At 41.1% G+C, this 23,068-nt stretch overlaps 1 protein-coding gene across 2 annotated transcripts in view; it reads right to left on the reverse strand.

The window, feature by feature from the left end:
• Positions 1–22,640, reverse strand: part of syndig1l (synapse differentiation inducing 1-like) — a 33,496-nt gene extending 10,856 nt beyond the window's left edge. The window contains exons 1-2 of one of the 2 annotated variants that reach the window (XM_079583691.1): positions 21,925–22,640; positions 7,592–8,187 (exon numbers count right to left, since the gene is read on the reverse strand). In XM_079583691.1, coding sequence (XP_079439817.1) covers positions 7,592–8,068 — 477 coding nt within the window. In that variant the 5' untranslated portion in view covers positions 8,069–8,187; positions 21,925–22,640. Of the gene's footprint in view, positions 1–7,591; positions 8,188–9,550; positions 9,690–21,924 lie in introns of those variants that run through there. The other variant, XM_079583692.1, reaches the window with a different exon arrangement.
• Positions 22,641–23,068: the final 428 nt, after the last annotated feature.

Raw genomic sequence — 23,068 nt, forward strand, 5'->3', positions numbered from 1 at the left:
AATTTGGATATTGCCCAATTTGAGAGTATCGGTCATAATAAATCAAAAATAATTTGTAATAGTGAATAAGTTGCAGCACTGTTTGATCAGATTTAGGCGTGTTTGCGAATTAAGCTGAATTGGGGTAGTTAGTAAATAGTGTTCGTGACTTTCTTGTCACCAATAAAAAGGTAGTATAGCTAAAACTAATTTAGGCCAGATGGATCTGATCAAATTAGGAATCTGTATTCCTGAATATTGTACAGTAATAGTGGTACATGACTGTACAATCTGGCGAATCCAATGGCAATCGCATGAATTTTCATACTTTTTAACTTGTTGAGCATCTGCATACGCTTAACAAATTCAAAACGACAGCACCTGATTTTTTTTTTCCCCAACATGTTTAGAAAAAAACGCAGAAGCATCATGCAACAGAACATGTACAAACATCTTTCCGCCAATATCCTGCATGGATTCAAATGCCTAATGCATTGAACTGTCCAAAAAATGGAATAAAAACAGATAAGCCAAAAACAATCTCATCATCTCCACATTTAGCTGAAAGGCATGAAATTTGTGCATTATGTTATTACTGATCTAAGCTGTATGTGAATAATCTGCCAGCAGTGTCAAATGGTTAAGCCCCAGAGCCAGAGACCCACAGCTTGGCCCCCGATAAGCCCTCCTCCACCCCTGCTTCTGCTTCTCAGGTGTGCGGGGGGGCGACGGCAGATGCTGTCACTGCCGGCCTGCCAGCTTCCTGACAGGTAATGACAGATTAATGGATGGTTTTATCCTTTCAGGGTGGCAGGAGGCACAGGAAGGAAAGCGTGTAATTTATGTTACCAAAATGCCTCCCCCAGCATGAGCACGATGAGCCCTGTCCTTCTTCCTTCTCCCCTTTTGGTCTTTTCTGTTCTTATGCGATCCATCGCTCCGCTAATAGAACTTCATCTCGATTTCAAGGTGATCGATGTCAACACTTTCAAACTTATTATGTATGTGTCATGTGAGGGCTCTGGATGAGTGCCCTCCTTTGGCGGAGAGGAAATTGAATCCATATACATTTGTGATTAGCTGCTTAATCATATTTATCAAAATTCCAGTTACTCTATCCGACACGATTTCATCGCAATGCAACAGGAGTAAAATAGCTTCATGTCAAACTGAAATTAGCCTCAGATGGCAATGCCCCACAGACCTCCCAAAGTCTGTTCGCTGAACATCTGATGCAAATTGAACACACAAAATAATGGCAAGGAATGGTGCAGGAAACCTATTGTATTTGTACAGATTTTTCTATTATTTTATAATTATACACTATCTTTCAAATGTTTTTGAAAGAAGCCTCTTAAGTATGTTCACCAAGGCTGCATTTATTTGATAAAAATGCAATAAAAAATATTTAGAAATATATTAACAATTATAATAAATGTTCTATTTTAATATTATGTTGTTGTTAATTTTACAATTAAAATAGTTAAAAGTCTTAAGTTTCACATGATCCTTTAGAAATCTTTCTAGTTTGCTGATTTAGTGCTTATAAGAAACATTTATAATTATTATCAATGTTAAAAGAAGAGAATATTTTTGTGGAAACTGTGATGCATATTTTTTAGGATTCTTTGATTAATAGAAAATCCAAAAGAACACAGTTTATTCCAAATATAAATCTTTAGAAATATTACACAAAGGGCTTGGCATGAACTTTTTTGCTCACCAGCCACAGTGGCTAGTGGTTTTCCAAAGTCACTGGCCACAATTTAGACATTGATGCCATGGGGAACTACCTTCAAAATGATCTCAGAATTTGGCAGCAGGTGTATTAGGCTCTTCCTCAACTGTTTACGTTCACTTAAAACATAACTGACTGTTGACGTGAATACACGCCAAGGCCTGCATTTTGACATTATGTTGTGTGTATTTGACTGTTTAAGTGCAATAAGCAGTGAAAAGAACTCAGTTCGGTACTGAGAGTCGGCTTAGTTTGCGCACTTTATGTCCGCACACAATCTGCGGGAATGAGTAAAATGATGCGCAAATGAAACGAGTGAGTGAGGGGAGGCGGGTTTGTGTGTCAACTCGCTGTTTGAGAGAGCAAAAAAATGCAGCTGGTGTCTTGCATCTATTTAACGGAATATTAGTAATCGATATATATCGAAAAATCTATATTTTTGACACACTACATTGCACTTTTCAGATGGCTTTTTAAAAGACATTTGGGAAAAAAATATTGATTATATATCAAATTCAACCAAACTCAGCCAAAGTGGCGAGTAGGAGGGCCTGCGTTACATGCCAATGCTGAAATCCACCCGCATTTGGCAGGTTGGCGGGTGGTAATGTCATTAATATATATGTCTTTACTGTCAATTTTTATCAATTTTGTGGATCCTGGCTCAAAAGTAATAATTTCTTCTTCTTTTTTAAAGTGTTTTTTATAAAATTACATTCTTTCAAATTTGGCAATTTAGTTACTTAACTCCACTTTTCTAAACTCCTTGAATTTACATAATTGTTGTTTGTGGCTATTAATATGTCGGAGAGCTGGCTAATTATTTGTATCCAAGTCCGCCTGAAAACAAGGAGGTAGCGGGTTTATATAACGAGTGCATTTAATGAATAAATAACTGTTGTATTTGTTGTATAGGCTAGTAGCATCATAATTTAATTCGAGGCATTTCATTTCAAATAAACTAGATAACCATGAACAAAGCTATATTTTCTGTTTTTTTTCTGAGTTCAGGCAGTCTTACAATAAAAGACCATACTTTCCGCCGCAAGACTAAACTGAAATTAGTGCAGGCTTTGTTTTTGTCCCTTCATAAAGCTAAACGCAACTTGTGGGGTTTTATTCCGAGATGCAGTTCAACTTGGACAAACATAGGATTTATGAATGCTTCCTTTGCCGCAGTCTCCCTCCACATCGCTCTGACTTCGAGCAGTCTGTAATGGAATCTGATGTTGAGGATGGAAAGCGAATGAGGCGATCTAAACAGCAACCAGTAAACTGATGGAACTAGAGGGTGGTGGTGGGGGTCATGGAATAAAAGAGCTGTCAGGTGAAAAGCTCTCCGAGGCAATTATATTCCTACAAAGGGGCAAGTAACTGCATCAGAGATGTCATTGGGAGGTCATTGTCCCGGCAGGTGTCATGGCGTTGCTGAAAACAGCCGCATGCATTTTTAATGGGACTGTTCAGAGATTATAAGCGGTAGTCTCATGGCAGAGAGTAGTTAAGTTGTGTCCTGCCAGGTGCTGGCAGCATTTCAGGCACGGGTCATGAGGATATAATTCATCAGGGGGTTTGATTAACGTCTAGCGCACGCCAGACAAATAAAAAATACTGACTTACTGAGCTGTTAATAAGCCCGGCTGATTTATAGACCCCAGGACCACACTTGCGTATGGCATGACCCGCGTTCAAGGACCACAATGGGATTCTCAATCACTGAGCAAATATTCAGGATGACGTGTGCATGATAATAGTGAAAAGAATAATAATTCTGTATTTTTACCAAACTATATTTTCAAATGCATTACTTTTCTGTTTCTGTTTCAAATGCTTGTTGACAGAGGCTAAAAGAATATACTTTTTTAAAAGCTCAAGGCTGTATCAGTAATTTATGGGTATTGGGCTCGATTTGTTATCGAAGCTTGGGTTAAGCTCTTGTAATTGATATCTGCAACCTCATAACAGAGATACATTAGTAAAGTAATACATTTTGCGATGTTTACTCTTGCTTACCTATCCATCAGCAGTTATGATAAATTACTTTTCTGTGGAATACACAGCAAGCTCATTTATCTTCAATCTGTGTAAATAGCCTTTGATCACCTGGGAACTCGGCGCACCCTCTCGCCCACAATGTAGCAGTAATGAGATTAAGAATGGGTTAGTGTTGAGAGAGTTCTGTGGGTCTTAATAATTTAAAGACTAATTAATTGCCCGATGCCAGAGCTTTTTATTTAGGCTACGGAGCGGCATAAGAGAAACACCATTCAATGGTTGCGCTTGGCTCTGAGTAGAAACATGAGTAGAACCAGTACAACCAGATTTTATTTTCCACATCAAAACATGTTGGTTTCAGTAAATCAAAAAATGTTGTCAAATGCAGCCTTTATAATCCAGCTGTGATCTTACATTTTTTATGCTTTTGGTAATTGATTTAATATATTAAATGATCAAATTGTTAGAAAATTTTGTTGAATTTAAATAACTGATAGCAGTATTTGAATTTATAATTATTATTTTAGATTTTTTTTTAGCTGATATCCAGCCTTTTAGCTCGAAAATAATCACAAAGTTATATTTTGCATTATGTTTTTGAAATGAATTTAGCAAGGAATTTTTCCTTCTGATTTCAGCGTGCTCCCTGAAGTGTGCTTTATCGTGTCTTTTAGCAGCTTTATAAACAGTAAATAGGCGGCTGATGTTTTGGCATGGCCCTGAGAAATTCAACTTAAGACTGGCATCCGGCATGCTGGAAACTGCAGGTGCATCACAGCTTCAGCGGAATATGATTAGGGGTTGAAGAACTTATTCGTCTTTCTTTCTGTCATAAAGGACATATTTGTGAAGCCACATTTCAGCTGTGAGAGTTTGTTAGCAAGGGAGAAGGAGAGAAATTAAGACAGTTTGACAGTAGACAACTGTACACAGAAAAAAACCCAGTGCCTTTTCTGCTTTTTTTTTTTGCAGTCAATCATCCAAGTTTTCTATGCCTAGTAAATTCAATTTAAACATCTCCACAACTGACAGAAATGTGTCCCTGTGGCACTTAGTGGTAAACAGCTCTCGGAACAGTAATGTTCTCGAATTTGAGAGATAAACTAATTATTGGATGATGTTCTATAAGTTTGATCAATTGGACATATGGACATTCTCTGAAAACTTTTGCCCATACATAATGCACTGACAGCTGGAAGATGTTTTTTTATTTGACAGCACAGTAAACACATCGTGTGTGATGATGGCAGATGTTATCAAATGGGTGGAAAAAGAAAACAAATTACATTATTGACTATAAAGTTCAACAGTACATATTTCCAGTCATTAAGAACACTCCAGCTTTAGGCCATCTACAATTGATCATATTGAAAAGAAAACATATACTAAATTTGAATAAAAAGCCCCAATGATGTAAATAAATCCACAGATACACATAACTTTTACAATACCTTGATACAAATAATTATAAAATAAGGTGTTTCCTCACTGGGATGCACAATATATTGGTATAATATTGGTTATTGGCTGTTTATTTTATTTTTTTATTTTATTAGTATGTCCGATTATATTGGACATTTCATTGTTAATGCTAATTTTCCTTATTTTTATATTTAGATTGCTGTCATCCAATGCTCACGTACAGTTAAAACACTGTTAAATGTATTCTAAAATAAATATCCATTATTATTATATTATTCATTATTATTTTCATACGGTACATTATAATGTTGCCCAAATTCACTTAATTTGAGTTTTTAGTGTCATTTATCAGTTATCCATTAATGTTAAATAAATATTGGCCAGTATCAGACAGACAGAAGTTTAATATTGGAGTATCTGTATTTCTATGATATGTGAGTGACATTTTTCATCACAGCATTCCATTGGTCTCAGCATGTGGCTTAATATGCAATTAAAGCCAATATTAAAACCAATATTAAAATTCTGCCCAACACTGATAAGCTGACAATTATTTTCATGTTATGGCCAATATTACATATTGTACATTGTACGAAAATGTATGAAATGCTATGTGTATAATATCTATAAAAAAAAATGGATATTCATTTTGATATTTATAAAAGATTACATCACCATTACAAATATTCCTATACCATTTAAGTTCAGCTTCTCAAAAACCAACAGGGATAATGAGCATGACAATCTCCATCAACATAATCATTGTCATCATCTTTTCATTTAAAGGAGGCTCATTGAGGATTCTTAAGTTATTATCCACTGACGAGAATCTCTTAAAATCTCAATTAAGACATTTAGGCACTTCGCCATTCAAGGCGATGCAACGATTTCTTTTTTAATCCTTTCTGGATAATTTATCCTTTGTGCGTTCTTTCTAACAGACGATTCAATCTGAGAAGGAACTAAATTGGCTTTAAAGCCATCAAATACTGCTTTCATGACATCCTGTGACTTCCAAACAAAAACACTAGGACCATTAGTGGCTCTTTTCTACTAGAGGATGTTGGCTAACCAAGATCTGCCGTCAATCCCCCTTCAAACGAGAAGCTCTGACAGATGTGTGTGTGTGTGTGTGTGTGTGTGTGTGTGCACTCTCCAAGAGTGGGAAGGCACAGTTCACACTTTTCTGTTACACACAAAATATATTTCACAACACTCAGAATAAAGAACAAGAATGGGAACAACAGAGGTGTCTCTAGAGGCAAGCTCCCGCGTTCACTTTATCATTGCCACAGAGGAAGAAAAGAGGGATCTTAAAGCTATAGAATACAAATGAGAAACACAAGCCTCAATGTCACAGGGATGTTACTAATGCACTGTAGAAATATCTCTCAAAGGATGCTCATGAATATCCCATTATCAGATATAAAGACTGTGAACCGGATGAATCATTAGGCATTCACATGAATCGTTCTGATTTCACACATGCTCACTGCAATGACTTTTACTTGACATAACTCACGCCCAGATCGTTTATTTACATTCACACTTTTTGAGGGAAAATCTGTATAATTTTGCAGAAAATTTACCGGCATCAGTCGATACTTTATATTTACCTGTGCATGCTCATTTCTTCTATTTTGTTTTATAAACTTTAAAATATTCTGTATTGCTGCGATGTCTATACTTATAGCATCTAAAAACAATGGATATTTGGTTTTAATATTGTATTTTTATTTATTTATTTAGTCACTCAGTTTGGTTCTGTTCACATTATATGCAGATATATGTATTACATTTTGGGGAGTTAATTAATCTGTAGGTTTTCTAATGTACTGTAAGCCACAGAACATATCATGAAGACAGACCACACCATATGGGCCGCAGAGGTCCAGAGCCCCACACACGGAGGATGTCTTTAATATCATCAGACAACCGCAGCGAGTACCGGTGCAGCCCAGCATGGAGCTACATCCATTGTGAGACGCTGAAAGGCTCAGAATCCAGGACATGACCAGAATACATATTCCTCTCACTGAGCTTTGAGGGTGACGGACCCCCATCCAGCACCATTACATCCTATCAGCAGCACTGATCATTGCCCAGCCCCTCTCATTAGCCCTTGCCTATCTGCTGAGAAATTGAAGTGGTGGTTGTCACACATGATCCAGTAGAGCCAGCAGATGTTGCTAGAGCATAAAGTGATGTTTTACAGCAATTTCAACCTCCAAATAGAAAATTAAACCTTTGGAGGACAGCTTTTTGAAATGTGAAGCCTTTCCAAAAAGGGTCTTATATTGTAGTGTAGGCTATAACTAGAAACTGGTGTTCCCTGGGAGAATTGAGCTGCGATGCTTTAAGGCCACCTGTCAAGGACCTGATGAATTAATCCAGCCATACAAAACCACATGAGTTCGGCTCAGCGTCTTCAAAGGAACTTTTAAAATGCAAACTTACCTCATATTCAACATATTCCTCTTCCTCCACCTCATAAGACACAGTCTGGATTTTCACCTCGTTTTCGTCCAGCAGTTTAGCCTGCGGGTCCTCCGTACTGGGGGTCTCCACCGCTACGTCCTTGTCTTTCTTCTCCATGAAGGTGGTCTCGCAGCACTCGTTTTTGTAATCCTTGCCCTTGCTGCTCACGTCGTCCTTGTAAAGGATGAAGTTAGGCTTGTAAAAGGCCTCCACCGCCAGGTGAAGCGAGGTGGCGTCCAATAGCTGGGCTTTAGCCTTGCCGTTTCCTCCTGTGACCGCAACGCCACCTCCGCCGCCACCTCCTCCTCCACCTCCTCCACCAGTCACAAAGTAGTTTATAATGTTCTCCTGATACTGGTTGCTGTGGAAGTCGCCACCATAACCATAGTCGGCCATAACCATATGCTTGCTGTTTTTATCTAGAAGAGGGTTCTGAAGCTCACTTAGGCTCTCCATTGTTGAAGAGCAGAGCGCCGGGACTCTGTGTTTAACAGCCGGATGGAGAATGAAGGGAAGGAGCGATGACCTTGCCTGGACTGATGTGACAGGTGCTAATGTGTTCAATAGGCCGTGAGCTGTAGGAGGAGTGAGAGGAGAGAGAAGTGAGGGAGAGAGAGAGGAAAAGACATGGACTATTGAGCACATGCAGAGGAAAAGTTTAATAAGACCGAACTGCCACGATGGACAGGTGCTGGGCAATGGAAAGGCATCCATGCAGATAACACAATGAGGTCTGTGGCACCAAGAGTGGCTTAAGCTACAGTTGATCTGTGAAGACTCTTAGTGGGGGCTATGAGTTAAAAAGTATAGATTGAAGAGTTTTGCAACTAAGTAGTGAGTGACTGTACATTGTCAGTCTGAGAGAGAGCTTTTTTCTCTCAGATTACAAAAAAGTCATCATGTCCCATTCCTCTCCACTTAACTGATCAAATGTGGTTATCAGACAGATTTTAATTAACTTTATTCTTCTGCCCCATGACACTCACTGATAACCCTGCCGAATGGGCTTGCCTCAAATGCCCATGAAGGTAAAGTAGACTTTGATCTTTGTTAAAAAGGCAAAACATGCCCAATGACCCATCCTAATGCCTAACTGGCCATCCAGAATTAAATTGAAGGGGAAATATGTAGTTAGTCTTACATAGGCAGACCTTTGACTAAATGGCATTCTGGTCCACCACAGTGTAGTTTTTCTTTTCTTTTGTCATTATCTTTTCTTTTATGTCATTTTGTGTCTGAAAATATTTATCTCACAATAATAGACTGGCATGAAAAATAATAATGGGACGGTGGTTGTACAGAAAACACTAATAAATCGAAATTATTTCTCAGCCATATCTCAGAAAACTAGCATTGTCAATTTTTATTATATTATATATTCGATTGCAATTATATGGACTTTGAATTATGCATGATTGCTTCCACATTTAGCCTGTTATGTGACAGGACAAAGCAATATTGATACAATCTACCAGTACCTTCACACTAAAATAAGTTTCTGAAACTACTAAACCTTATTTTTGTGGAACATGTAGGCAGTCAGTGTGCATAGAGTCAATTATCTATCAATCAATTGTTAATAGTATTACCACAAAACACATTTCTTTTCTTTTTTTTATTAGTTTCTTTAGTGGACGTTTGTGTCATGACATGCAACGTGTTCTGGATTCTAGCTTCCGATGACGTTATTTATGATAATAAGGCAGTGTTTTCACCATCTGCTCCTGATTACTAAACACATTTGTGCTTAAATAGATGGATTTAATCAATAAATTATTAGTGACTAATCATAAATATCTTTACTGCAAACCCAAGTGTTTGACCGAAATCTTGTTTAAACGGTATCTTTCAAGTTTTGATATCACTAATGATTTGTTTTTCCTCAAATGTGCTCATTGCATTATGACTTGGAATAATAGTGAACGGATTAAAACATACTTGCGTGTCCTTACTCCGGGAAGCGGTGTAAATTCAGCCAATCAGATTAGCCCTTGTCAGATCTAGAAACTGCTTTCCAGTTTTGTGTGCCGTGTGCATCAGACGATCAGTGGGTGGTCTGTAGGTGTGCTGTCTGAGGCTGAGAATAATATGTATCAGTTTCTTTAATGTTCGACTGATGTGAAGTTAAATAGTCTAGCAGGTTATTGATGCTCTTTAACTGAGCACATCAATTGTACTCGGATCTAAATCCTGTCAAAACTCTCCTTTGATTGGAGAAAATGAAATGTGGCCACAGTGGTGTGTGTGCCCTCTCCTACCTTCTCCTCATTAATCTGTGATATTTCAGAGCTTTTGATTTGATTGTGCCGGTGCCTCTGGGGATCGTCAAATGTAGGATCATGCGTCAAGGAATGCTGACTTCATGCTTGACAGATTGTTTGAGCTCCACCAATTCTCAATACGCATTTCAACACAGTCAGCATCTGAGCACATTCTCCCAGTGCAATAATACTACACCATCCGAGCTAACTAATGAAAAGATGCTGTCGGGATCAAATTATGAATTAGGGAATAGATTGATGATTAGTTATTCTACGAGCCTTCCCAGTTTGAATGTCAATCTCTCTCTTTCGCTCTCGCTGCATTGATTCCTGGACCGTTTCGACCTGCATCTCCAACAACGTGTCCTGCTGCAGATCCATTCCTCACATTAGCTTCCTCTCCTATCATCATTTCTCAAACCGCCTATTTAAAACAAGGTTCTATTTGTAATGAAAGAGACTAGTGGTAGCGGATGAAGAGTGTGTGCATTAGTGGCTTATGTAAGGCTGGTCCTAACTATAGCAATTAAGTTGTATAGTGTCAAAAAGAACAACAAAAACAGCTGTGGCTTTTATTAATTTTTTATAAATTTTTAAATATATTAAATAATCTTTAAATAAAATATATTTAAAAATCAATTAATCTGTTTTTATTATTTATGGTCTTTTGTTTTCTAATAAAAATGCTATTCTTTTTTTTTTTTGTCATTAATCATCTAAAAGCATTAATTAGTGTTGTTTTTCGTAATTAAAATGAGGCCATGCTAAAATTGCCTAAACTCCAAGTGCCAGTAGGATGTCACAGCAGACCTAATTTCCATTTCTGCTACTCTATGCTTGTAGGCTGCACCACTCTGGCAATTGAAAACAGAAAAGAAAAAATCCCCCAGGTTCTAACTGCCATTGGGATCTTGGAAATGTGAAATTTCACATGGCCTTAAAGCCTTTCTTGTCAAAAAGAGACAAGCCTTGGCCTGTGAAACATGCAAGCATATGCTGTTTTTTTGTAGCTGAGGGGTCAGAAACTGTGTTACAGATATAGATAGTTTTAGAATTTGTTTGTATAGGACTCTTTCATTGGTGGAAAATCATTGTGGAATTTTAATTCTCATTCCATTCCTGTGCATGCATTGGTTTTCTCTGTGTCACTCATGGTGGCGTTCAGAGATACACCACCAGTATTTTGAAAGCCTATACAAAACTTAATTTTCTTCTGTCATATCAAACTAGTATAACAGTAAAGCTTGCTTATAGGCTTGTTATACTCACGGTTGAGAGGGACAATATGATATGAAATTTTGGTTACACTTTATTTCGATGGTCCACTTTACATATTATAAGTAACTTTTCAACTACTGTACATGTCAACTAACTCTCATTTGAGTATTAGTAGACTGTCAGTAGACTGTTAGGGTTTGGGTTTGGAGAATAAGTGGACTTGTAGTTGCCAAGTTACCAACATAAAAAAGTGTTAGCAAACATTAAGCATGCATTCTATAATACTCTAATGAGAGGTAGTTGACATGTAGCTGCAAAGTTACTCATAGTTAGTAGAATGTGTAAGGTGTACTATCGAAATAGTGTTAACGAAATGTTATATCGGAGACAGTCAAGAGAAACTTTATGAATGAAACTTGACACTTGAACAGTTGCTATATCAACATCCCAACGAAGAGAATACGCTTAAATAATGTAGTTGTCAATACACTTCAAGCTTTTCTTGTGATTTTGCCACCTGTCATGTGTACAGATACTTTTCATACGTGAAAATACACGGACACGGTTGCCATGGTAACGAACAACAATACCTTAATATGCTGACTTATGTGGACTAACTTTTGTTTGAGAAAATCCATTTATAATAGGCTTTTAGGTTTGAACTTATTGGTCTTGATTCAGTTGATGTGAATAAATATCTAGAATAACTAATGTTGCTTAAGTGAACGCTTAGCAAGCAGACTAGTCGGTTGCAAAATTTCCATTCAAACGTTTATGAAATGAGTCCTTACGCACATCCCTAGTTAAGAGTGTTCACTTGTTTTTTGCTGAATTTTACATTGAATGAAAAGGACTACTTGTAATGCAACTGACACAGCAATAAACTGTTACTTTGCAGAGCAAAGATGAAATAAAATAACAGATTCTGTTTTTAATGGTAGCCTATACTGTAGTAGATCTTTACATAATTTCACATGACAATATTATTGTAGACGATATCATAGTTATGTTACTTTAGATTCATTTGAGAGAGCTATCCGATATATAATTTGTCAGAATTGTTATTGTAAGAGACCGTGTGCGTCTGCGGCTGATTATGAATTGCTCATCAACTGAGTCTTCCTCGGTCAGAAGGAATAGGCAAATCCCATGTTGCAGTTTTGAGAATTTATTAATGAAGAGTCAGGTACATGGAGATGATGATGGTTTAAAGGTAACAAATAGGTGTGTTTGTGGGTGTGTGTGTGTGTGTGTGTGTGGTTATCTGAAACATAAAATACAATAAAATGTATATTAATAAACATGTATGCTATAGTTACATACAGATGCATAAAGAAATCACCCGCAGTACAACCAAAATCCACTAGGTGGAGCTCTAACGCTATAAATGAACTTGCATAAATGCCATACATCTCCAAATAGTGAAAAAGTGCCAGAAACAGGCGAACTATAAATGAAATATAATATTTACAGTTATTTCCAAGGCAATAACTAAAGGATATACAGTAGATGGCTACTTTAGAAGTGCATGTAGAGCGCTGTAGTGGGCCGCAGCAGTATAACAGTACTAGGGAATAACACGAGTATGACAACTTCGCCACAGAGCTAATAACTCTGCAATAAACGCGTCAATTATGCAAAAAAACATACTTACATCTTAAGGACGCACACAGCACTCATACACACAAGATTAGCGCAGGATTAATAAAGGATGGCAATTTTCTGCACTGTTAATGATGCTCTCATGTCACTGGATCACCCCAAAGTGAAAGTGCCTAGCGCAACCGCGATCGATCAAACTACAAACGAACACATGCATTATGGGTAACGTAGTCTATGTCAGGGCACGGACTTTTAACAGCCGCCCCTGTATTTGCCTGGCAAATACACTCATTCAAAAGTCAACTAGTTTGAAGAAGTGCCGCTTGAATCCTCAGGCATTTCAGGGAGCTCCACCAGTTTGGTTACCGGGCGAATGTAGATACTGTCTTTAACCTTCACCTCAGCAGCTCTAACAACACCATCTGTCCCTGGGAAAACCTTGGTGATGGTCCCAACAGGCCAAAGTCCTCTGGGAAGGTTGGAGTCAATGATCATCACAATTTGTCCCACAGTAGCATTATCAGTGGATTTCCTCCATTTATGTCTTAGCTGAAGCCCTGGGAGGTAGTTCTGGACAAAGCGTTTCCAGAAATGATCACTGATCACCTGACTGTGTTTCCATCTTCTGTTGGAAAGGGCATCATGAGGGCCGTATACTGCCTGTGGTAATGTAGCGTCGCGCCGCCCCATTAGCAGCAGGTTTGGCGTGATGGGGTCCGGGTCAGCCACATCAGAGGAGGCATATCCGAGTGGTTTAGAATTAAGAAGCCCTTCAACTTCTATGAGAGCTGTTAGGAGCACTTCCTCTGCCACAACTTGGTCTTTCAGGACGATTTGCAGGGCTGACTTAACAGAACGGATTTCCCTCTCCCAGGCTCCCCCGAAATGAGGAGAGTATGGTGGGTTGAAGTGGAAGTTGATAGTCTGCTTAGCCAGTTGCTGCTGCAACTCTGGTGCCATGCTCTCAAAAGCGCTCTGTAGTTCTTTATGACCGCCCCTGAAATTGGTGCCCCGGTCGGACCATAACTCGTAAGGCTTCCCCCGGCGTGCAATAAACCTGCGTAATGACATTAAGAAAGAGTCAGTATCAAGGCTAGGGATGAGATCTAAGTGGACGCATCTAGTGGTGAGGCATTTGTAGATGATTCCCCAGCGTTTCTCTCTCCTACGCCCAATCTTAATCAGGTATGGTCCGAAACAGTCTACGCCTGTAGACCAGAAGGGCGGTTTGTAGAGTCTCAGCCGAGATGAGGGAAGGTCAGCCATCATTGGTGTGGAGGGTGAGGCGCGCCATCTCCTGCAGTCCACACACCGGTACTGATGTTTCTTAATGGCCTGGCGACCTCTGAGGATCCAGTAGGTGCGGCGTAACTCTGCATAGAGTCTCTCTGCACCAGGGTGAAACAGCTGAACATCATAGTGCTTTATGATAAGCTGAGTCAGAGGGTGATCAGGTGATAACACAACTGGGTGGATGCTGTCAGGGTCTACATCTGTAGCTTGACGCAGGCGGCCTCCCACTCTGACTAGTCCACTGGGGCTGTCATACTCAGGGGAAAGGGCACTGAGACGACTGCTCGGGCGAACAGGGTTACCTGCTTGTAAGGCTTGGACCTCCTCTGGGAAGCTGTCCTTCTGCGCAGATTGAAGCAGCTGGGTCTCTGCCTCCAGGCGCTCACTTGCAGTGTAGGGGGTGGTAGCCGCCCCCTGCAGGGATTGGTGAGTGGCCAGAATCAAATCATCTAAAGATGTGTAGTGTGCTGGATCTGGCAGACTTGGTGATACATTTGTAAGGCCACAGAAGGCGGTCTTTCTGAGTTCTTCACTGCCAGATTCTGGGAACTCTGTCGGGGGCTTCGGCCAGGTGTCAGGAGTCTGTGTGAGAAACTGTGGGCCTTGTGACCATCGGCTGGAAACTGTGAGCTCTGACAGTGGTTTCCCTCTTGTGATGTCATCGGCTGGATTATCATCAGAGTTCACATACCCCCACTGTTCTGGAGAGGTCAGCTCCTGTATCTCACAGATCCGAGTCCCCACAAAAACTTTGTACCTGCAGGAGCTGGACTGGATCCACTGAAGCACTGTAGTGGAATCTGTCCACAGGTAGACTGAGTGAAGGGGTAGTGAGAGCTCAGTTTGGAGTGCCTTGGCCAGTTGGGCTCCAGTGAGCGCAGCACACAGCTCCAGTCGGGGTATCGACACCTGCTTGCGGGGCGCTACTCTGGAACGTGCCATGATGAAGGAGGTGGAGATGTGAGCCTGCTGCTCTGTGACTCTGAGATAGGCCACAGCTCCATACGCCTTCTCTGAGGCGTCACAGAAGATGTGAGCCTCATATGTCGCACAGTTGCTGTTGTGAGGAGGAGCGTAACATCGGGGAATGGTGATATACTGGAGATAAGACAATTCCTTTTCCCATTCGAGCCAGAACTGAAGCAGGTTTCCTTCTATGGGCTCATCCCATCCTCTCTCTGTGTTCCACAGGGCCTGCACAATGAGCTTTGCTCTTGTAGTGTAGGGGCAGATATAACCCAATGGGTCATACTGACTGGCCAGTACTTTGTAAACATTGCGCAGTGTCACAGTTGTGTAGGTTACAGGGCGGTGCTTGTATCCCAGGACGTCAGTAGTGCAGTGCCAGCTGAGACCCAGTGTTGACTCCTGAGGATCAAGGTTTTTAAGGTTTAACCACAGTTCACAGCTATCTGACCTGGCCGTACCTGGCAGATGAGCGACCACCTCAGGGATGTTGCTAGCCCACTGGCGTATCTCAAATCCACCTTGGATAAGCAGCTCTCTCATTCTGTCGATGAGCGATTTGGCCTCTTGTGGGTCAAAAAAGGACTGCAGGCAGTTGTCTACGTAGAACGCTGTGTGTACAGAGTCGTAGATGTCTTTATAGGTGTCTCTGTGCTCCCTTACGTGGCTCTGAAGAGCAAAGGTAGCACAGCAGGGGCTACATGTTGTCCCAAAGGGCAGGACTCTCCACTCATATACATCTGGGGGCCTCTCTGTTTCACAGTCCCTCCATAAGAACCGCAGCAGCGGGCAGTCTTCAGGGAGCAGGCGGATCTGGTGAAACATGGCCTTTATGTCTCCACTCACTGCTACAGGATACTGGCGGAAACGCAGGAGTACACCCAGCAGTGTAGGCCCCAGGGGAGGTCCTGGCAGGAGGTAGTGGTTAAGAACGGTCCCCTGGAACTCAAAGGAGCAGTTAAAGACCACACGAGCTTTGTTGTTGTGATGCACAATGTGGTGTGGTACATACCAAGATTCAGCAGAGCTATGGATCTCTTCGGGAGTCAGCTTTACAACATAACCAGAATCTATCAACCTCTTGATCTCCTGGTTGTATGTGAGTGCCAGGTCAGGATTCTTAGCTAGCTTACGCTCAGTGGACCTCAGAAGGCCTTTAACTACTTCAGAAGAGACCTGCATCTGTGGGAAGTCCTTCTTCCTGAGCAGAGGAGTGGCATATCGCTCTACACCATCCACAGGTACTCTGATGGTCTTTGCTTCTAACATGGCTATGGCCTCTCTGTCCTCCTTTGAGCGCGTGACCTCCTTCCCAGGTCTATGGATGGGAGCATCTAGTTGCCACAGACGCTGTACATCCTGCTGAAGGGCAATGGCAGGAGAAAGGCATGATATGTTCAGGCAGTGAGCCTCCCTCTGCTGTGTAGGCATACTGCAGCTCGGACCCTGGATAGCCCAACCGAGCTTGGTGCAGACGGCGACAGGTCCTTGGGCTGAACCTCGCAGGATAGCACGGACAGGAGTTATGAGGTGAGCATTGTCGGAGCCGATTAACACAAGTGGCTGTATTTGATTGAATCCTTCAAGCTGCACTCGCTGTAGGTGATGATACTTCTCCTTTAAGAGCTCCACTGGGCATGACTGTTCAGCTAGGCTGAGCTGTTGGGCGGTAAAGGCACGCGTTATCTTGTAACGTATTTTCGGCTTGGCCTTTGGGGACATCTGGAAAGAGACATAACCTCCTTTGATATGGATCACATCTTGACGAATAGTACGCAGAGACAGAGTTTCCTCCTCCTGGATTAAGCCTAACGACTTGACAGCAGCAGGGAGTATAATGGTTTTCTCTGAGCCATCATCAAGAAGAGCATATGTGTCCAGAGATTTACTTTGATAGTGTAACTGGATGGGCACAACCTTCAGCATTACACGGCCAGAGTGACTGATAGGAGCCAAAAACACTCGGCTGGTGCTCACTGTCAGGATATTTGGGTCCCTCCTCTTCGCTTCAGCCAGGTCATGAAGCACTAATAAGTGCTGTTCTCCACAGGTGCTACACATCTTCTTAAGAGTGCACTGCTCGGGGGTATGTTTACGGCCACAGCGCCAGCATCTGGATTTTTCCTTTATCCATGAAGCTACAGCTTTAAGGTCTAGCTTCTTAAAATCTACACAGCCACTGAGGTAGTGCTCTGTCCCTTCACAATATGGGCAGTATGGCTTAAACTGCTTCTTCTTAGAGGAGGAAGAAGGATTAGTAATGTGTGCCTTAGTGTCTATCTTTGGCTGTGATCGATCGGGATCTGAGCCATAATAGATGGATGTAGACTTACTCTGTGCCCTGTACCCGGCAGAGGCTCTAGGGTTGCCCCTCTCTGGGCGTGGTCTGTCTGAGAGCTGTGGCTGACTGGCTTGCCGTGATAACTGTAGAACTTGAGACTTGTGCTCGAGCCACCCGGAGAAGTCGTACATATTGTAGGTGCAACTGCTGCCAGTGCGTATGATACCACGTGTGATGCAGTACTCAATGAAACTGTCTCTGTAGCTAGGCGGAAGCTTAGTGAGTAACCTGTCTACGTGTGACCCACACTGGAGCTCACTGGCTGCTACATCGTCCATAGTACTGAGGAGGCCCACTAGGCTGGACACCGCCAGGGAGAAATCTTCAAAGGCTTGTGGGTCACCTGCCTTAATAGGAGAGCAGTTAAGTATAGCACTCAGTTCACTCTGGACTAATTGCCTAGGTTGCCCATATCTCTGCTCCAAAGCTCTCATTGCACTAGTGTAAGGAGTGCGGTCATGAATATAGCGTCTGGCCACTTGTAACGCACATGGATGCTCTAACTGATCTATCAGAATGTGATATTTATACTCCTCTGTGAGATGAGCATGTGGCCCAAGTAGGCTGTCCAGTCCTTTCTTCAGTAATACAAAGTCACACTCTCTACCTGATTTGAATGTCACCAGTCTAGGCTTCGGGATGCCATATGCAGATGCTAAGATCATCTCCATCAGGTTTGGCTGGGTGACTTCAGCTGCAGGACGTACTGCGTCTTGTGCAGTAAATGCAGCAGGCAGTGAGGGGTAGGCAGAGACTGATGGATATGCAGCAGAGTAGTAGCGGGCTGAATCAGGAGGTGGAGCTGCATAAAGCTGGCTATAATTCTGCGGCGCTGATACCCCCGGTGGTGGCTGATACAGTGACGCTGAGACTGCAGATAAGTCGTGGGAATGTGCAGAGAGTACCTGGGTGGAGCTGCCTGGAGGCTGCGGGTGTTGGTACCTCTGACTGTATAGGGGCTCAGCCTGACGTGGTTCAAGCCTCTCAAACTGTACTGATTGGGCTACTTGACTGACAGGTTGTAGAGCAGGCTGAATCACATGACTCATTCTGGGGGGCGGAGCAGGTAGCGTTGCCGGCTGAATACCTGGATGGGCCACAGGGATCCTCAGCTGGTGGGCCGGCTGTGGCGCGGGCCAAGATGCAGACTGACCTGCGGGCTGAAATGCAGTATTCACCCTGGGCTGCAGTACAGGCGGTGTCGCTGGCGGCTGCTGAAGCACAGGTTGAGGTACTAGCAATGCTCCTGGCTGCTGTGCAGGTTGAGCTACAGGGTTCGGTGACAGCGGCACTGTCTGAATATTTGAAGTAGGTTGAATAATAGTGCTTAAAGGTAGTGGAGCTGACTTTGGTGCTGAATGGAGAATGGGGTTTGCATTTCGCAGTGGTGAAGATGCAATAGGTTCTACTGGCCTGAACAGGTTCACAGGCGTTCTAATGTCCTGCCTCACTGCTGGTGCCAGGATGTGTAGCTGATCAGTAGTATGGATGCTGCTTATGCCCACACTGCTATGCTGTGGTGTTTGGAGTAGAGCAGGAAGCAAATCGGCTCTATCTTGTTGTTGAGCATCACTCTGAGTAGGGAGAGGACTGGATGATTCACATGCTCGCTCCAGTCGTTCCACACGCTTGGTTATTGCACCACTGGTCTCCTTCATAGTGATTTGCATCTCATTCATCGTTTTCAGTACACTGCCCCAAGCTGCCTCCATTCTCTTCCATTTTCTCCTCTCCTTCTTCTTCTCCTTATCACATTCCTCTGAACTGCTGCTGCTTGAAGACTCTGTCTCCTCTGGATCAGGTAGGTCATGCTCATACTCCGCCAGATGTCCCGGAAGCTTTCTGCTCCTTCTTGGACGGGAACTATGATTTGGACTTTCCTCCTGAGGAACTTCATCTTGTGGAGTTGCCATCTTGTTGACTCAGCCAATAAACATCCGGCTCGAAGGACCACTTGTAAGAGACCGTGTGCGTCTGCGGCTGATTATGAATTGCTCATCAACTGAGTCTTCCTCGGTCAGAAGGAATAGGCAAATCCCATGTTGCAGTTTTGAGAATTTATTAATGAAGAGTCAGGTACATGGAGATGATGATGGTTTAAAGGTAACAAATAGGTGTGTTTGTGGGTGTGTGTGTGTGTGTGTGTGTGGTTATCTGAAACATAAAATACAATAAAATGTATATTAATAAACATGTATGCTATAGTTACATACAGATGCATAAAGAAATCACCCGCAGTACAACCAAAATCCACTAGGTGGAGCTCTAACGCTATAAATGAACTTGCATAAATGCCATACATCTCCAAATAGTGAAAAAGTGCCAGAAACAGGCGAACTATAAATGAAATATAATATTTACAGTTATTTCCAAGGCAATAACTAAAGGATATACAGTAGATGGCTACTTTAGAAGTGCATGTAGAGCGCTGTAGTGGGCCGCAGCAGTATAACAGTACTAGGGAATAACACGAGTATGACAACTTCGCCACAGAGCTAATAACTCTGCAATAAACGCGTCAATTATGCAAAAAAACATACTTACATCTTAAGGACGCACACAGCACTCATACACACAAGATTAGCGCAGGATTAATAAAGGATGGCAATTTTCTGCACTGTTAATGATGCTCTCATGTCACTGGATCACCCCAAAGTGAAAGTGCCTAGCGCAACCGCGATCGATCAAACTACAAACGAACACATGCATTATGGGTAACGTAGTCTATGTCAGGGCACGGACTTTTAACAGTTATGTTGAAACAATTGAACAGTAGAATTGCTCATGATTCATTTCATCATTTAGGCGGAAGCAATTCAGCTTAGGATTAAAAGTGTCTTCTAAAGGACAAATAACTGTCTGCTGAGTCAGAGAGTCCATCAAATCATACATTCACATTTAACTACTAAAGCTTTTAGACCTGTATTTCTCTTCTATCTTATTTTTTAGATCCTTGAATGTGTTTTGTGTGGAACCTTATCACAGGAAGTTTGAAATATTAATATTAAAGCCCCTTCCAGAAGAAATTCAAACGGGAAACATTGTTTTAAAATGGTGATCACGGCAAACACTATTTAGCTATTCATTATGACTATGGTGTGTACAGTTGTGCATTTACATTAAGTGTTTAATTTAAGTTAAGTGTTCAAATATCTTTTGTCAATGTCAGATCTAAATGAGAGTCTAAATAAATAGCATCCATTTTTTTAAAGGCTGTTTAGCTTCCAAGAACCAGCAAAACTGAAATGATTGTGGTTAAATTAAATATCCATCAGACCAACATACAGAAACACAGACCTTTTATCCATCTAGGTAAGCATATAATTGGTAAATAAATAGACAATAAAGCAGATTTGTTAGGTGTCCCTTATTTAACAGGGTTCAAGTGATTATAAAAGTCGCTGATGAGGAGGGTCACAACACTGTTTTCCTCAGTTATTAGTATGAATATGCAAATTATTATCTTTCTTCATGCAAGACAAATATAACTAATGCATATGGGTGACACGGTGATTTAGAACAAACGAAGAACCATTTCATAGACTTTCCTTGTGTGGTACTAGAATCGATCAGTCCATTGCAGCAAAATTGTTTCAAAGCAGCTTTAAATGAGTACATTTTCAGTCCTTAACAATTTGTGAATAACTGTTCTCCTCCATTTCAATAACAGCAAGGCAACCAAAACAGAGAGAGGTGCAACATGCTTCCATTCCTTCCTCATTGATTATAGCACCTTTCTCCTTGTGCTAAGGTGCAATCAAATCCCCCTGCCTTAGTCAATTAAGCCTTATGAGTCTCGGCCCTTCTGAATTCTAATAGGATAGAGGCTGAAAACACTTCAGCAGTGTTAATGTGTTGGGTAAAATGGATAATGGAAACTTTTGCTACTCATGTATGCACTTTAATCTCCCTGTGCACAATGCTGGTATACAAGAGAGGGCCGGAAGAACGAAGTAATGTGGACTTGTAATATAAAGAGGCTATTTGTACTCTAGTATTAATTTGATTTGCATATTTAATTATCTGTTGATGTTGTTCACTCATAGTCATACAAGCTGGTTGTGACTCATGCACCCTTGTGGATGAAGGGAAAATTGGTGCGAATTTACAGATCAACAAAAAGAGAATGAGAGCTGAATATATATATATAAAGCTATATATATATATATATATATATATATAGCTTTGATTGCATAATACATCTGTATGATTGTAAACTGTACTGGACAGTGTAGTGTATACTCCACAGATTAGGTACTATACACTAAGAAACGTGCATAAAACAATTTTATCAGATCCATGATGTGTCAATAACTATAATTAGCCCCATTAATGCAACATAAAATAAGTAAATCCATATGGCATATCTGTAACAGTACATATGTGTACTTTTCACTTAAGGGCTCAGCCTCAGACAAAAGCATAAAATGCACTTTTGTGTTTAAAGGTTTTCAAACTGTAATACACTCTGACCAAATGGTGCCTTATAATTTATGTAGGCTACAGTATACCTCATAGTAGCAATTAAGCTTATTTAGTGTCAGAATATCTGTTTATTCCAGTATTCAGTTTATAAGCACCTATATTTATGACAAATTTCAGCCTGAAATTCGGAAATGTCCATGTCTTACCTTGCGACCCAGTAATCCAGGTGTCCGGCTCATTCGATTTGATTCAGTGACAAGTTGGCATTCGACTGGCTCTCCACAGAAATGTCAAACGGTTTGAATCCTTGTCTCCATTGCAATAGCCCGTGAGGCGCCGGTAAACTCGGCGAACAACAATACCTCTGATTTCCAAGGATGAACACGAGCAACGAAACAATGAACCTGCTTAAACGTGAGTCATTTTTTCCGAGCAACAGATATCCAACTTGACTAATGCAGAATATATCTGATGAAAGCCGGTAAAATGACTGAGAGTAACACAGCACAGCTTTAAAACAGTCTTACTGTACACCGCACCTCATAGTAGCACGAGTCTGCGCGCATCTTTCAGTTGAATCATGAGCTGTTCGGGACCGCGCGAACTTTCTTGTCCGAATCTCCGCGCGCAGCTTTTAAAACACAATATCTGCTACAAAATATGTCGCTGTCCCTTTGATTTTAGCCTACTGTATGGATTCATAAAGTCACCTAATATTGCTGTGTGAAGCTGTAAATTCCCGTTCAATAGAAGGCAATATGTTTGGTTCTGAGAGAACAATGTAAGAATGCTGTCAGTGACAGAGTGAACGGACTCTCCGTTGTGCGTCTCTCCAAAAAGGACACGAAACATGTACCATGAGTCTTGTGTGCGTCGATGCGTTTCCGTCGACTCTCCTCTAGCCGAAACAAACACATAATACGGCAGGTTTGCGTGGGACGAGGATCTTAGAGCTCTAAAGCGTATTGATTTCACATCTTGTGAGGGAAGCTCTGCTGGGGATATTGACGATAAGATTTACTGCAAAGTATTTATTTTATCTATTTATGTATTTATTTCACTAGTTGGAGTGTCCATGGAAAATAATTGTAGAGGAACAAAAAGGATTTGGTTATTCTATGAAAAAGGATACTTCTGTCGCTCATGAATATGTGTAAACAATGACTTCAACAATGAGAAGCTATGAGAATATATAAAAAAGTATATATTATAGAGAGATTAGATGGTATACATAGATAACTATGTTTTACTTTACATTTTATTGATGATGACACCATACTTTCAATATGTTTTTTTATTTTATTTTTTTACTTTATTATATTTTTCATCAGCCTATATTTTGTTAGGTTT

This window comes from Phoxinus phoxinus (genome assembly GCF_949152265.1).
Source record: "Phoxinus phoxinus genome assembly, chromosome: 16".
NCBI classification, from domain to species: Eukaryota; Metazoa; Chordata; class Actinopteri; order Cypriniformes; family Leuciscidae; genus Phoxinus; species Phoxinus phoxinus.